This window comes from Lepus europaeus, chromosome 17 (genome assembly GCF_033115175.1).
Source record: "Lepus europaeus isolate LE1 chromosome 17, mLepTim1.pri, whole genome shotgun sequence".
Taxonomy (NCBI): domain Eukaryota; kingdom Metazoa; phylum Chordata; class Mammalia; order Lagomorpha; family Leporidae; genus Lepus; species Lepus europaeus.
In genome coordinates, this window is record NC_084843.1 from 33157177 (window position 1) to 33174784 (window position 17608).

Below are 17608 nucleotides of genomic sequence, written 5' to 3' on the forward strand. Positions count from 1 at the left end.
TTTGGTGAATGACTTCCCATTTCTCCTCCATAGAATTTAATTCAAATAGACCTTTAAGTTTGCATTCTAGTTTTCTTGTTTGTGTGAAAGTGGGGATGGGGAAGAGGAATGAAGGAGATGCTGATAAGAAACCAGCAAAATGATAAAGGTATAATAACTGTCCCTGGCCTTTTACATCTTTGTCAGGCCCAGGAAACTCATCCTTACAAAACCAGGACTTAATGATTCAACTAAGGCAAAACTTTGGAATAATCCCAGCAAGTCAATCTTTCTTTATGGGAGCTGGGAAACTATGCATAGGTATGGATAAGAAAGGACTCTTACTACATGATAAAACATGCTCTGACCCTTTCATCTTCATAGAAACCTTTTCTAGTCATCTCCAATTTTTTGGAATATAGGTGGTATATGAATAATAACTAATTTTGGAAATGTTTTTATCACATGAGTGTACATGGCCATGGTAGAAAAATTCAGAAGTATAGAGAAGCCTAAAAAAGAAAATAAAAACTATTCATACTTCACCATTCATAAGTTTCTGCTATTATCATTTTGTAACATATCCCTCCAGTTCTTTCTCTGCATGTTTTTATTATAAAAATGAAATTAAATTGTATGTAGAATAATCCATTTAACAATACCTTATGAGCACTGTCATGTATCTCTTAAGACATTTCTACAGTGTCACTGACATGAACTGCCTACACATTCACTTTGTTTCATTTTATCCATTGATAAAAGTTTTATGAATTTATAGATAAAAGATTTATAAATTTAAAAATCTAGCAATGGAGTAACTAGACAAAATGATATGCACATGTTCTTAGCACATGTTTCCAAAACAGTCTTCCAAAAGGCTGTACCAATTTACATTTCAATCAAGATCATGAAAATTCCTCTCTTCCCCAAGCCCTTACCAATATTGGGAATTGGTAATTTGTAAAAGATTCACTTCCCTATATGAGGGATGGGAACTTACCAAGGAAAGCTTTAGAGTTAAAGAGTTCATCAGCTAGGGCTTAGAAATACTAGGTCATGCATCAGAGATCAATCATAAATTTGACTTAGTGATATTTTTCAAGCAAAATAAGCTGATAAAATGGAAGGAAGTCTGGGATTTTAAAAACAAGGAATAGATTTGAATTTGAATCAATAAAATCAGTACTGCCAAAAGTGTAATGATACACTCTTGTATTCTGGGGGCTGCTATAGCCCTTTGCCCCAATTTGAGTTGCAGTCATATTTAATAAGGGAGTAATTTTTTTTTTTTTTTTTGCCATTAGTGGACACATGAGTTTAAAAAGGTAGAGGAAACATTGCTCTTGACATGTTTAATCAAGTGTGAGTCACAGAGCTCATGCACATGTTTTTCTGTTCGTGGCTACCTGCAGGTGGTGCTATGGTAAAGCACAACAGTGAGGTTGCTTCTTCAGATGGGCTCACACTCATCTTGGCTCCCAGGTCACAGCCCCTGTCAGGCAGGGCCACTTAGTCTCCTTTGTATACAGCTTTCAGGCTGGTCAATCTTGATGCAACAACCAACAAAGCCTTCCCCCTCTTACAAGAAACCATTATCATGTGAGGTTGTTAAGGTCAGCACACAGAATCATTGTGGCTACTGAAATACTGTTACATTCTTTAATATTTAATTTTTTGTTTTATAAATAATTATTTTTATTTATTTATTCTTTTTGACAGGCAGAGTGGATAGCGAGAGAGAGAGAGAGAAAGGTCTTCCTTTTTGCCATTGGTTCACCCTCCAATGGCCGCTGTGGCCGGTGCATCGCGCTGATCTGAAGCCAGAAGCCAGGTGCTTCTTCTGGTCTCCCATGCGGATGCAGGGCCCAAGGACTTGGGCCATCCTCCAGTGCCTTTCCGGGCCATAGCAGAGAGCTGGCCTGGAAGAGGGGCAACCGGGATAGAATCCGGCGCCCCAACCGGGACTAGAACCCGGTGTGCCGGCACCGCAAGGCAGAGGATTAACCTGTTAAGCCACGGCGCTGGCCTGTTTTATAAATAATTAATCACCGTTCTACAACAGAAGGACACAAATGGAAATGCAGGTATCTCTTTTTAAGAGGATGCCCACAGCTGATCAACATACCCAGAAGGCTTGCCACAAACTCCAGCTTGGGTTAAAGGTAGAATTGCAGAACAGAACATCAGGCCAAACCTTAACTCAGGTTGATTTCCACCTTTTTTTTTTCTCCCTGAAAGCTTGTATTCAAGGCATACAAACTTCATGCATCTCATAAATACAACTTTAGGAACATAGTGATTCTTCCCATCATACCTGCCCTCCCACCTGTACTCCCACCCTTCTTCCTCCTCCCTCTCCCATTCCCATTTTTATTTTCCCACCTCTTTCAAACCCAGAGTTGTTTCAATCACTACGCTAAACTTCCCTCAACCCAACGGATAGCCAAATTTTACCTTGCCCATGAAATCAATGTTCTTCCAGGAACTGGCTGTGAAATTATAGCCTTTCAGAAGGAGGACCAGGATGTAGGTGCCCGAAAAGCAGTATTCACTCAGGTACTTTTCCTTTACTTCAACAAAAGATGTCTTTATCTAGAAGTGAAATGAAGGAGACCTCATATTTGTACAACAGGCACCATAGCTCTGTCATTACTGGACCTGATGAAGACAGGAGAAAGCCCCTACCTCACAGGGGCCCGAGGGCTGGCCTCTCCCAGAGGGCTTCGAGGGTGGTACTGCTCTCCCTCAGTGGCTGTAGGGCATACAGTTTAGGGTCTTTGGGGTAGCTTTTCTCTCAGAGTTCTGAGCTATTAACCAGTGCTCCATGAAAAAAGTAGTCCCTGTGGTCTTATAGGTTAGAAACACTGGATTTTAGTGTCCATTTCCATACCCTAAACTTGGAGTCCCATAATCACGTTAAAATCCATGAAAACATATTTTATGAAAGAAATCTTTCATCAGAATCTCCTAGGTATCTCTCAGTAAGTCTCTGGCTGGGAGCCTCTGTAACTTTCTTCAAGAGAGAGCATAACAGAGGCCTGACGCTTCCATTTAGTTCCTGAACTGGCAGCACCATCATTCCTGGGAACTTGTGAACTTTCATCCCAGAACTACCAACTCAGACTCTGCATTTTCATTTCATTCTCAGGTGCATCACAAACACAGTAAAGTTTCAGTCATAGCTGTAGGACACTGTTTAGGAAGCAGTTAACTGCTAAAAGTACCAGCATTTCACCTATTTTAAAACCCTTATTAACCTCTTAATTTTATTTATTTATTTATTTATTTATTTTTTTTTTTTTGGCATGAGTCACACAAAGTGATCATCTTGTTTGAGTCCCTCATCCAATTCCCTACTGAAGATATTAAGAGCTGCCTGCCACTCCTTGTCCTTACCTCTCTTGGCTGCTGTGATTATACACCTAGGTGCCCACAGCTTGCCCTGGTTGCTGCTCCTGCCCTAATTTAGAGAACAACAGGCCAGAGCACCACTAGCTTAGCCCAGAGTTGGCTTCTTCCCCATTCCTTTTAAGGCTCCTGAGATAGGCATCCCCTCCTGGCCACACTAGGTAGAAAGAGAACTAACATTTCCTAAGCATAGATTATATACTAGGAACTATGTCAGTTGTAATGTCTCCTGGAGGCCTAAATTCCTCCATTTTCTAAGATTTCCCTCCTCTCCAAGGGACATCCCATCTGTAAACACCACTGCTAACTGGGATCTGTGTCTCGTTTGGTTCCTTCCTGCCCCCAACTTCTCTAGTCTATCTCTCCCTACTCTGATGAAATTCTTGAAATGACTCAGTCTAGAATCTGTCTTTTCTCTTTTTCTTTTCTTTTTTTTTTAAGATTTATTTACTTATTTGAAAGGTATAAGAGAGAGAGAGAGAGAGCGAGCTTCATTTGCTAGTTCACTCCTCAAATGGCTGCAATGGCTGGTGCTAGGTTGGCTGTAGCCAGGTTTCCCACATGGGTTGGCAGGGACCCAAGGACTTGGGCCATCTGTTGCTGCTTTCCTAAGTGCATGATCAGGGAGCTGTATCAGAAGTAGAACATGCGGGACTTGAGCTAGCACCCAAATGGGATGCCAGCAATACAGGCAGCTTAACCTTCTGTACCACAGTGCTGGCCCTGGAACCTGTCTTTTCATTACAGTCCTGGAAACTCTCATTTTATTAACTCCTCTGCAGGTTCATTCTTATGAGACCTTGATGTGTGGACATCAGTTGAAACTGACTATCCAGGTTTCTATCTCTTCTTTTCTGTAACTGCATTATACTTGTTGGGGGTAGCAGGGGGTGGAAAGATCTCTACTGCTAAATGTAGTCTTGGTGGGCCTGTCAAAGAAAAATGCCTATGGCTTACAGAGTTCTAAGAATTCACTTGGGCTCAACTTAAAACTTCTTAGCACCAAAAATCCTTAAAGACTGGCCTATCCTGGGAGTGGGGTGGGGTGGGGATGTGATTTTTGCCTAATTTCCCTGAACTCTTCAACATTCCTGTTCATCTGCTGGAAAACTGTGCATTGGCTATACAGTCTGAGGGTTAATTATAGTAGTAGCCAACAACATAGATGCCAAAGGCATTCGGAACTGAGAATCGGTCATATTCATGCTTGCGGACTCATCACTATGTGCTCTTCAGATTGGGGTTGGAAGCTCACTCTACTCTCTCAACTCCTCTTCTGTCCTCTTGAGGTTGAATGTCAAGATCCACATTCTACTGACAAATACCTAGTTATCAGTACACATAGACTCTTACAGCACTGTTCTCTTGGGCCAGCCAGGTGTTAGATGAACAGGCTTTCAGAGTAGGAAAGTGGCCACTATCTGGTTGCAGAAAGATTTTACTAACTTTATATTAATCCACCAGAAGCAACTATGATGCGTCCCTTTTACTCACTTTTCTAGTTTTGCCACCTCAAGGACTCAATGATTTGGGGTACCCTACTTATATGCTTCACAAATGTTTAGTTCTCTCTCTGCCAGTGGTGTTTAGAAGAGACATTCCAGGAAGCAAAGTATACCAAGTGGCAGTTCTTCCTCATGTTGGAATTGGGAGGAAAAGAAGAAAGAGTTCATAACAGTATTTAACAAAACTATGCTTCCAAACAGGTGGACAGTACAGTAGGGAAGAATGAACCTTAGTCATAACATTGACCTTAATATCCTAGGCTCTGAAGCAGGGTGTGGGTCTGACTCTACAACCTCCCCTCCCAAAATGTTTCATAATTTCTCTCAAATGTCAGCCTTTCTTTATTTTTATTTATTTTTTTGACAGAGTAGACAGTGAGAGAGACAGAGAGAAAGGTCTTCCTTTTTCCGTTGGTTCACCTCCCAGTCTGATCCGAAGCCAGGAGCCAGGTGCTTCCTCCTGGTCTCCCATGCGGTGCAGGGCCCAAGGACCTGGGCCATCCTCCACTGCCCTCCCGGGCCACAGCAGAGAGCTGGACTGGAAGAGGAGCAACAAGGACAGAATCTGGCACCCTGACTGGCCAAATTTTATACTGGAGAACCTTGGTTCAATTGCTGGCTCTGGTTCCTCATGACCTTGGAATGCAGTGGTGATGGCTCAAGTAATTGGGCTCCTGCCACCCATTTGAGAGACCTGCTTAGTTCCCAGTCATTAGAGGCATTTGAGCAACAAACCAACAGTGGAGCTTTCTCTGTCTCTGTTTCTGCACCTCTCAAGTAAATAATAATCTGTAAAAGCTAGATGTGGTTAAGAAGGAAATCGTACATAATTTTTCACTCGGAACTATAAGTAGTTTTTTGTTTGTTTTTGTTTTGTTTTGTTTTTGAAGAGCAGCCTAAACTTCCTGAGCAGTCACACTAGGCCTAGTCTCAAGCTGCCTCCACTCCAAGATGCTCATCTTCCTGCACAGATCACCACCAGCTGGAAAGAAAGAGGAAGGGAAGGGAAGGGGAAAGGGAAAAGGAAAAGAAAAGGAAAAGGTTCTTTCACAGTTTTTCTTCCCTCTTTGTCACTGCAGACAAGGGCAGATATCCACTTTTAATTACACTAGTTCTTCAAATGAAAGCACCATTCACCGTGAAGCTTTCATCAGGTATTGCTGGCTCTTAAATGACTCACTGCCTTGGTTAGGAACAAATTTAGAAGATACCTTGTGCTGTGCTAGGTTCGTTTAATTATCCATCTTCCTTGTCACTAGGACTCTCATTAAGGAGTTGGCTGTAGGGGAGTAGTTGTGTATTCTTTGCAGTGGGTTCATGATGAGTATAAAGCTCTCAGCCAGTCGTAAAATCCTGCATTTTTCTTTCTCAGCCAATCCTGGCCAATGAAATATAAGGGAAAGACTGCCAAGGGACTTCTGGGTTAGCTTTTACTTTCCTCTATAAAGGAACAGATGTACCTGGTCCTACCACTCTGACCTTGAGCATTGCAGTGGTGCCTGACGACATAGCAATCATCTTGTGTTCATGTGGAAACCGGCCTAACAACAGAACTGAAGAAGCCATGGCTGAGACAAAGTCAAACTGTTGACCCCATGCCTCACATATTAGGTGAGGAAAATAAGACCTTATTTAAGCTTCTGCAAGTCAGGTTATCAAGGAATGCCTATAAATTTATTCTTTAGTCCATCATCTGGACTTCTCTAACATTTGCTGGCTCTTGGTCACACCAGTGTGAGTGGAAGAGCAGACACGTTCTCCATGCTATCAAGGGCACAGGGCAACTGTGATAGCTGCTGTTTACAGCCTCTTACCTCCTCCCAGGGCCTAGAGCAGAAATTTACCATCGTCTTCATCGCTTGTTCTGAAGAGCTTCCTGATGTCAAGTTTAAAAAATTCATCACAAAATAAAAAGCTGAAAATGCCTACAAAAAAAAAAAATTGCAGAGTTTTAGGCTGTGTCTGACAGATTGGTGGTGTTAATTTGCTCTCCTAATGGCCATACCCCTGGTGCTAGTGCCTGGAAATCACATGACATTCCAGATCCTATGGCTGTTTCCTTCCTGGAAGAGGGCTCACCTTGCTACTGACACACATTTCTAAGCCATTTGGCAGTTGTCTGTCTCAATTGTAATGTGAGAACAAGACAGAAATAAGATCGGGAAGAAGGAAAAGAAAGAAGGGGTTACATTCCCATTTTTAAAACTATATACATCAATTTTTAATTGACTAGAAAATTCTGTACAAAGGTTTTAAGAGTTATCTGTGAATGGAAAAATTAGAAGGTTTTAATGTGCATACTGGGAGGCAACAGTGATGGCTCAAGTACTTAGGTCCCTGCTACCCAGAAGAGAGACCCAGATTGAGAGACAGAGTGAGCTCCCATCTGCGGACTTATCCCCAAATGTCTGCCACATCCAGGTCTGGATTAGGCCAAAAGCCGGGAACCAAGAATTCAATCCATGTCCAGAACTAAACACCTATCCTTAATGCCCTTGACACAGACTTTTACCAGGCCCCAAAACATCTCCCTCAGCTTTTAGTTCTCTTTCCTTTTCTGATTACTAGTCAACTCCTTGATAAAAATTAAATCACTAAATTCAAGGAGTGCTACAATGCTAAGAAGTCAAAAAAGAAACACTCTGGCCTCATCACTGACCAGTCATAGAAAGTCCAAGAGTTTATCATGTGCTGTTCAACCCCAAATCTGTAAGATTCACTGCCCTTAATTCCTTGGGAAACTGATAGAGGCCCTATTCTTTCTTTGCTCTATGCAGTGAAAAGTAAACTGCTTTCGGCCAGCGCCGTGGCTCAATAGGCTAATCCTCTGCCTTGTGGCGCCGGCACCCCGGGTTCTAGTCCCGGTCGGGGCACCAGATTCTGTCCCAGTTGCCCCTCTTCCAGGCCAGCTCTCTGCTGTGGCCCGGTGCTTGGGCCCAAGTGCTTGGGCCCTGCACCCCATGGGAGACCAGGAGGAAGCTCCTGGCTCCTGCCATCGGATCAGTGCGGTGTGCTGGCCGCGGCGGCCATTGGAGGGTGAACCAACGGCAAAGGAAGACCTTTCTGTCTCTCTCTCACTGTCCACTCTGCCTGTCAAAAATAAATAAATAAACTGCTTTCTTCTGTTACCCTCATGTCAGGAATTGGCTTGCTGCACATGAGAGCAGGCCTACTTTTAGAAGTGTTTCATAACAGGTCTCCTACATGAGTGGCAGGGACTCAACTACTTGAGCCATTATCTGCTGCCACTTAGAGTGTGTATTATTAGGAAGCTGGAATCAGAGTTAGGACTTGAACACAGGTATTCTGATATGGGATATAAACATCCCAAATGTGCCTTAATTACTAGGCCAAATGCCTACACCTGATTCTTGCTTTTCTTACTCCACAAGTCATTGTGAAAATCCCTCCAAGTCAGCTGGGGACCTCTATGAGTCTATGGTGTGGATGTATCTTAATTCATTCAACAACATCCTAATGGTGAATATTCTCTTGATTTCCAATATTTTTCCTTTTGGACAATATTGCTTTTTATACCTCTGTATATTTAAAAAAAGTTTTATTATATATTGACAAAGTATAGTAATGTGTACTTACGACTTCAGAATATGATATAGCATAATTAAATCAGCCTAATTAACCTATGCATCAACACAGATGTTTGACTTTTTAGTTCTTTTGCAATGAGAACATCTGAAATTTACTCTTAGGGGCTGGCGCTGTGGTGTAATCTGTAAAGCTGCTGCCTGCAGTGGTGGCATCACACGTGGGCGCCTGTTTGAGTCCTGGCTGCTCCACTTCCGATCTAGCTCTCTGCTATGGCCCTGCACTCTTATGGGAGACCCGGAGGAAGCTCCCTGGCTCCTGGCTTGGAATCAGCACAGCTCCAGCCTTTGTGGCCAATTAGGGAATGAAGCAGTGGTTGGAAGACCTCTCTCTCTTTCTCCCTCTCTCTCTGTAACTCTTTCAAATAAATAATTTTTAAAAAAAAAAAACTCTTAACTATCTTGAAATGTACAATACCCAACTATTAGTTATATTTATGCACACCAAGCAAAAGATCTAAAAAATATCAGACTTAATCCTCCTGTTTGAGCCTTTGTACCCTTCAGTTCTCATCTCAGCCTCTGATAACCACCATTTTACTCTGCAGCTAGAATTTCCTTATTTTTTTTATATAAGTGAATACATGCAGTATTTGTTTCTCTTTATTTCACTTAGTATACTGTTCTTCACTTTTAGCTACATTGTCACAAATAACAGGATTTCTTTAATTTTCTTTAGTTTTTAATGGTAATAATATTACACACACACATATGTGCCACATTTTCTTTATCTGATCTTCCATTGATGGACACTTAGATTGATTCCATGAATTGGCTGTTGTATACAGTACTTTAATGAACATGGAAGCATAGACATCTATTCAACATACTGATTTCATATCTTTTGGGTAAGTACCCAGAAGTGGGATTATGGGATGATATGATAATTCTATTTGTATTCCTTTGAGGAATCTCCACACAGTTTTCTATAATAGCTGTACAACTTATATTCCCACCAACAGTTTACAAAGCCTCCCTTTTCACTGTATCCTCACCAACACTTATCTTTCATTATATAACAGCCATTCTAAGAGATGTAAGATGATATCTTATTGTGGTTTGAATTTGAATCTACATAATAATTGGTGATATTGAGCATTTTGTCATGCTGTTGTTATTCATTCTTAGGTCTTTTTTTTTTTTTTTTTTTTTTTTTAAGAAATGTCTCTTTAGGTACCTTCCCCATCTGACACCAGCATTACCTTACCCTGATACCAAAGCCAGACAAAGACATCATAAGAAAAGAAAACTGGCCGGTGCCGTGGTTCACTAGGCTAATCCTCTGCCTGTGGCGCCGGCACTCCGGGTTCTAGACCCGGTCGGGGCGCCGGTTCTGTCCCGGTTGCTCCTCTTCCAGTCCAGCTCTCTGCTGTGGCCCGGGAGGGCAGTGGAGGATGGCCCAAGTGCTTGGGCCCTGCACCGCATGGGAGACCAGGAGGAAGCACCTGGCTCTTGGCTTTGGATCAGCACAGCGTGCCGGCGGTAGCAGCCATTTGGGGGGGTGAACCAACGGAAGGAAGACCTTTCTCTCTGTCTCTCTCACTGTCTAACTCTGCCTGTCAATAAATAAATAAATAAGTAAAAAGAAAACTATGGGCCAACATTCTTGATGAAAATAAATGCAAAAATCCTCAGCAAAGTTTTAGCAAACCAAATTCAACAATACTTTAAACAGATATTTATCATGATCAAGTAAGAGTTATCCCTGGGATACATGAGTGGTTCAACATCTGAAAACCAATAAATGTGATATACCACTTTAAAAAAAAAATCAAAGGGAATTGGCATTGTGTTGTAATGGGTAAAGCTATCACCTACAACTCCAGCATCCCATATGGGTGCCAGTTCATATCCTGGCTGGTGCACTTCTGATCCAGCTACCTGCTAATGGCCTGAGAAAAGCAGCGGAAGATGGCCAAAGTGTTTGGGCCCCTGCCACCCATGAGGGAAGCCTGGTTGAAGCTCCTGGCTCCTTGGCCCAGTGCTGGCTATTGTGGTCATCTGAGGATTGAACCAGCAGATGGGAGATATCTCTGTCTCTCTCTCTCCCTCTCTGAAATTCTGACTTCCAGAATCAATAAGTCTTTTGAAAAAATCAGGGACAAAATTTACAGGACATGGAGAAAAATCACTTGACACATCTGAACATCCTTTCATGATAAAAATACTCAACAAATTAGGAATAGAGGGTCTGTACTCCCACACAATAAAGGTCATAAACAGTAAACCCTGCTTAACATTATAGTCAAGGGTGAAAAACTGGACCCCTTTCCTCTAAGATTCAGAACAACATAATGATACCCACTCTTGCCACTTCTATTCAATATAGTTTCAGAGGTCCTTGTCAAAGCAATAAGGCAAAATAAAATGAAAGTCATATAAACAGGAAAGAAGAAATAAATGTCACTAATGGCTGATGGCACGATTTTACATACAGAAACCCTAGAAAATCACCAAAAAATGATAAAACTGATCAATGAATTCACTATATTTGTAGGATACAAAATCAACATTCCAAAATTCTTATACACTAACAATGAACTTTTTGAAACAGAAATCAAAAAGAATAATTCCATTTATAACAGTTACAAAAATAAAATACTTAGGAGTATATTTAACTGAGTTGAAAGATTTTTCAAAAAAGATTAATAATTATAAAACAATGAAAGAAATTGAGTAAGACAAACAGATGGAAAGATAGCTCATGTTCATGGATTTGAAGAAATTAATACTATTAAAATTTCCATTCTATCCAAGGTGATCTACAAAGTCAATGCAATCCCTATCACAATTCCAGTGTCATTTTTCATAGGTACAGAAAAAAACAATTTTAAAATCCATATGGAACCATAAAGAACCCAAATATCCAAGGCAATTGTGAACAAAAAGAACAATTGCTGGAAGCACTACACTATGCCATTTCAAACTACACTACAAAATGACAGTAATTAAAATGGATGGTACTTGCATAAAAATAAATATATCCACCCAGAATTGAATCCATCCATCTATGGTTAACTGATTTTTTACAAAGGGTTTCAAGAATACACAATTAGAAAAAGTCTCCTCAATAAAATAGTATCGGAGAAACTGGATACTCATATGAAAAAGAATAAAACTGGCTGTTTATCTCACATCATAGACAAAAATCAACTCAAAATAGTTTCAAAATAAATAAAAAATCTGGCACTGAAACTACTAGACCCAAAGAGGAAAACTTATGTAATGTTGGTCGAGGCAATGATTTTTTAGATTTAACTCCAAAGGTGCAGGCAACAAAAGTAAAAATACACAAATGGGATTACAAAAAAAGCCTCTGTGCAACAACAAAAATAATAGATTGAAGAGACAACCTATAACTTGTGAGAAGATATTTGTAAGTCACATATCTGGTAAGGGATTAATATTAAAATATATATAAAGAACTCAACTCTACAGGAAGAAAACAAATAAGCTATATATACATTTAGCCTCAGAATTGGTGTGCTCATTCCGTTGGGAAGCTGAGTTCTCCAGGAACTCTGAAAGGCAACCTATACATCCCATGCATTTGGGAATTCCAATACTTTAAATATCATTGTATGTCAGTTACAGAAAAAGATGGTATAGCCTATTATCTTAACTCAAGCTGTCATCATCTCTAGTTGTGGAGAAAATGATCTTTTAATTGGTTTCCACATTACCTTCTCAGTCCTATTCCAATCCATCCATAGTTTATAAAAAATTTATTATATCAACCCCCTGCTTAAAGCCTTCAGTGTCTCCTAATTATACTTAGAATAAAGTCCAAATTCAACAAGTTCTCTCAGGCCAGGCATACTCTAACCCTGCCCACCGCTCCCAGTGCCATCTCAGACCCCTGCTCAACTTGCCCACCACACCACAGCCATCGTGACCTTCAGTCACTGCCAGGGCCTGCACAGTTGCTACTCCTTCTGCTGAAATTCCCTTAACTTCTACATCTTCTCCTCAGAGAGTCTCTTACTGGCAAGCCTAGTCTAGGACCTTCTATTATTCCCTTTCATAGGACTATTTCTTCCTTCCCAGCAGTTACCATAGTTTGATTTGCTTTTGTTTGAGTTTCTGGTTTCTTGTCTCCCTGTCCTCTAAAATGTCAGCTCTGTGATAGCAGGGCCAGAATCTGCCTTGTTCTCTGATAAATCTGTCCCACTAACAGGGCACTTGGCATAGGCAAGAGCTCTATAAATGAGTCAGAAAACTGCTCTTTGTCTCTGGTCCCTAGAACACTGCCAAGAATCTGACAGCCAGTAAATCTCTGGTGACTGACAGACTAGTTAGATATCTATATACATAGACATGCAACAGCAATGCCTGGGAAAGTTCACCCTATGATTAGGCTTGTTTTCTTCTTCTTTTTTTTTTTTTTCTAACAGAGGGAGAACAGTGAGGCCCAAATGGGTTAAATAACGGGTTTAAGGTAATGGGACTAGCAAGTGGTAGAAATTCAAGTGCACTGAAACTGTGGTTTGCTGTAGAGCCTCTGTATCCTTTAAAAAAAAAAAAAAAAGATTTATTTGAAAGGCAGAGAGTTGGGGCTAGCGCTGTGGCTCACTTGGTTAATTCTCCGCCTGCGGTGCCAGCATCCCATATGGGCGCCGGGTTCTACTCCTGATTGCTCCCCTTCCAGTCCAGCTTTCTGCTGTGGCCTGGGAAGGCAGTGAAGGATGGCCCCAGTGCTTGGGCACCTGCACCCATGTGGGAGACCAGGAAGAAGCACCTGGCTTTTGGCTTCGCATCAGCATAGTTCCAGCTGTAGCGGCCATTTGGGGGGTGAACTAACGGAAGGAAGACCTTTCTCTTTCTCTCACTGTTTAATTCTCTGTCAAATAAATAAAAAAAGAAAGGCAGAGAGTTATAGAGAGGCAGAGAGAGAAAGAATCTTCCATCTACTGGTTCATGCCACAAATGGCTGCAATAGCCAGAGCTGGGCCAATCTGAAGCCTGGAGCCTGGAGCTTCTTCTGGGTCTCTCATGTGGGTGCAGGAGCCCAAGCACTTGGGCCATCTTCTGCTGCTTTCTCAAGCCATAGCAGAGAGCTGGATCAGAAGTAGAAAGGCCAGGACTCGAACCAGTGCCCATATGGGATGCTGGCACTGCAGGCAGTGGCTTTACCCACTATGCCATAGCATAGGCCCCTTGCAAGAGGGAGAGGAAGACTTTTTTTTAAAAAGATTTATTTGAAAGGCAGATTTACAGGGACATACACACACATACAGTGAGAGAGAACTTCCACCAACTGATTCACTCCCCAAATTCCCACATTATCCAAGGCTTGGCCAGGCCAAAGCCAGGAACTAGAAATTCCATCTGGGCCTTCCACATGGGTGGCAAGGATCTGTTCCTTCTCAGGCTCATTAGTAAGAAGCTGGATCAGAAGCAGAGCACTCTGATATTGGATGCAGGAGTCCTAAGTGGTAGTTGAACATGCTGCACCACAATACCCACCATAAGAGGAAGACATTTTAGTTTTTACTTTAAACATTTTGTAAAGTGTGATTTTTAAGACAGTGGACATATCATAATGCAATAATAAATATTTTCTTAAGTCATATTTCAAAAAACTTGTGGAGGAGATCCAAGGTGGCTAAATAGGGTATAGCCACAATAACTAAAGCTGCTCTGGGATATGACAAGAACAAAGGTGGTTTCCATGGGGTCTGACAGAAATTTTCAGTGAAGTTAAAAAAAAAAAAAAAAGACTTTGTGGGAGAAGACAGAGATGTGGCTGCAGGCAGCCATGCAGGCCAGCCCGCTGCCAGCTGTAAGCCATCATCTTTTTTTTTTTTTTTAATATTTTATTTATTTGAGAGGCAGAGTTACAGAGAGATCAAGAGGCAGAGAGAAATGTCTTTGATACACTGATTCACTCCCCAAATGGCTGCAATGGCTGCAGCTGGGCTGATCCAAAGCCAGGAGCCAAGAGCCTCCTCCGGATGTCCCACGTGAATGCAGGGGCCCAACCTCTTGGGCCAATCTCCACTGCCTTCCTAGGCCACAAGCAGAGAACCGAATTGGAAGAGGTGTAGCCAGGACACAAACTGGCACCCATATGGGATGCTGGCACTGCAGGTAGAGGCTTACCCTACTAAGCCATAGCACCAGCCCCTGTGAGCCACCATCTTACTACTTCAAGATAGGAAAAAAATTGCTGTGCACCTGCTGCTCAGTTTTAGCTGAGGGAATTCCACAGTCACCACTTTTACTTCAGCCTAGAGAATTGACTGGGGTCTGAGCAACTGGTGCTGGGAAGCCAACTTGCTTCCTTCCCCTCTCTGACTCCCACAGAGCACCATACTCAACAGTAGAAAGTCAAGCAGCACTCCTCTGTTCTCCTAACAGCATCACACACAGTCAGAGGCAGGGCAATGTGTGGGGCAAAGGACATATCCCTCGCATCCTGCAGCTGTGGGAGTTTTGGAATATTAGGCCAGAGCTACGTTTGCATATTCTACAGGAGTACGGGGGATTAACCTTGGCTTCTGGGGGTTAACATCAGAAGCAAGCCCATAAAAAAATCTACTCCCACCCTGGGAGACCTGGGTAACGACCCCACTATACCCTACAATACCAGGACTGTAAAAATATGTTCTAAATTTCTTGGTGCCACTGGAATCTACCTGGTGGGTCTAGGACAGAACCTACCTGCTCTCCACCTCTCTGGACTCATACCCTCCAGGGCAAAATCTCCTGTATACCTTGTTGTCACCCAGTAGGACTGGAACAGGGTTCACCTCATAGCCCCTAGACCTAGGACCAGGGCTGTTGGTATTGTAAGTCCCAGAACCAAGTGGACTCTCCTAGCAGGACTTGAAAAAAGGTCTATCCATATCACACAATCCTAGAGCCACAGCAATTGGTGCCACAAACCCCGGCATCACTCAGGCTTGGCAGTAGAACAAAGGGGCAGCCACACTGTCTCCCTCAAACAATGCCTTGGATACCACATTCACCAGGAAGCCTGACACTGAACTCTGTGTGGAACATGATATACATACAAGGAAACCCTTATCTCCAAGTTACATTTCTATCCCTATGAACTGCAGATTAGTCCACTGTGATGAAGACAAAAGAAATCATTCAGACATTATACTCCTGGGCTCACCTAGGTCCAGAGACAATGTAACAAGCCAAGTGAAATCCTGCATTTCAGCTAAACCATAATTCTTTTACAATAAAACCTATTCCTAAAGACGAAAGGATCAATATACCAGATGGGCAAACATCAATGTTGGGACACAGAGGACATGAAGAAGCAAGATAACAACATACCTCCAAAAGAACATAATAAAAATCCAGAATTAGATCCTGAACTGAAGGAAATCTATGAACTGACATATAAAATGCAAAATAATGAAGAAAACTCAATGAGATGCAAGAGAATACAGATAGATTATGGAAATGAGGAAATCAATGAGTGACATGGAAGAAAATATTACTAAGGAGATAGAACTCATTAAGAAGAATCAAATAGAAATTTTGGAGGTGAAATCTTCAACCAGTGAAGCGAAAAATAAAATTGAGAATTTTAACGGCAGAATAGACCAAGTGGAGGAAAGAATTTCTGACCTCAAGGACAAGAATTTTGAAACAACCCAAATTTGAAATAACTCAATCACAAATAAAAATAAAAAGAATGAAAAAAATGAAGAAAGTCTATGTGAAATATGGGATACCATTAAATGACCAAATATCCACACTATAGGTATTCCTGAAGAGGAAGAAAAGGAAAAAGGCATTGAGAACCTGCTAAATCAGGTAATAGTTGAAAATTCCCCAGGTCTTGAAAGAAACATAGACATCCAGATACGAGAAGCTCAAAGAAGCCCAAGCAGACTCAACCAAAAGAGGTCTTCTCTAAGGCATATTGTCATCAGCTATAGACAAGGAGAGAATCCTAAAGACAGTAAGAGAAAAGTGTCAAGTTACAGATAAAGGACAACCAATTAGAAACTAAAAAAACACACACACAGGCCAGCGCCACTGCTCACTAGGCTAATCCTCCACCTGCGGCGCCGGCACCCTGGGTTCTAGTCCTGGTTGGGGCGCCGGTTCTGTCCCAGTTGCTCCTCTTCCAGTCCAGCTCTCTGCTGTGGCCTGGGAAGGCAGTAGAGGATGGCCCAAGTGCTTGGGCCCTGCACCCACATGGGAGATCGGGAGGAAGAACGTGGCCACTTGGTGGGTGAACCAACAGAAAAAGGAATACCTTTCTCTCTGTCTCTCTCTCTCACCTCTCACTGTCTAACTCTGCCTGTCAAAACAAAAACAAAAAAACAAAACAAAACAAAAAAAAAAACAAAAAAAACAAAACAACCCACACACAGATTAACAAAATAAAATGTTGTATTTTGAGGAGATAAACAAAATAGATAAACTTCTAGCCAGACTAACAAAGAAAAAAGAGAAAAAACTCAAATGAATAAAATTAGAGATGAAAAAAGAAGACATTACAATGACACCACTGAAATACAAAGGATTAAAAGAAACTACTATGAACTATATGCTAATAAACTGGAAAATATTGAAGAAATGGATAAATTCCTGGATTTATATAATCTACAAACATGAAATCAAGAATATGCAGACAGCCTAAACAGATCCATAACAAGCAATGATACTTCAGTATGATAAAGTCTTCCACTGAGGATAGCTTTACTACTGAACTCTACAAAACATTCAAGGAGGAAGTAACTCCAATACTCTTCAAACTATTCCAAAATATGGAACAGGATGGGACTCTCCCAAACTCTTTTTAAGAGGCCAGCATTACTTTGATACCAAAACCAAAGATAACGACATGAAAACTACAGACCTATATCCTTAATGAACATAGATGCAAAAATTCTCAACAAAATATTAGCAAATTGATCCAAAACCATATAAAAAAGAGTACACATCACACTCAAATGGGATTTATCCCAGAAATGCAAGAGTGGTTCAACATTTGCAAATCAATAAGCATCATAAATCACATCAATAGAATGAACAACAAAAACCATATTGTCATCTCAATACAGAGAAAGCATTTGAGAAGGTCCAACACTCCTTCGTGATAAAAACCCTCCACAAATTCTTTGTAGAAAGAACATTCCT

The 17608-nt window shown here is 41.4% G+C and overlaps 1 protein-coding gene across 3 annotated transcripts in view; it reads right to left on the bottom strand.

Annotated features, from left to right (window-relative positions):
• The window catches only part of ENTPD1 (ectonucleoside triphosphate diphosphohydrolase 1), a 183223-nt gene that overhangs the window by 2514 nt on the left and 163101 nt on the right, over window positions 1–17608 (bottom strand). For all 3 annotated transcript variants that reach the window (XM_062214724.1, XM_062214723.1, XM_062214721.1), the window contains exons 8-9: window positions 6707–6817; window positions 2434–2571 (exon numbers count right to left, since the gene is read on the bottom strand). In XM_062214724.1, the coding sequence (XP_062070708.1) occupies window positions 2434–2571; window positions 6707–6817 (249 nt within the window). The remainder of the gene's footprint in view (window positions 1–2433; window positions 2572–6706; window positions 6818–17608) is intronic.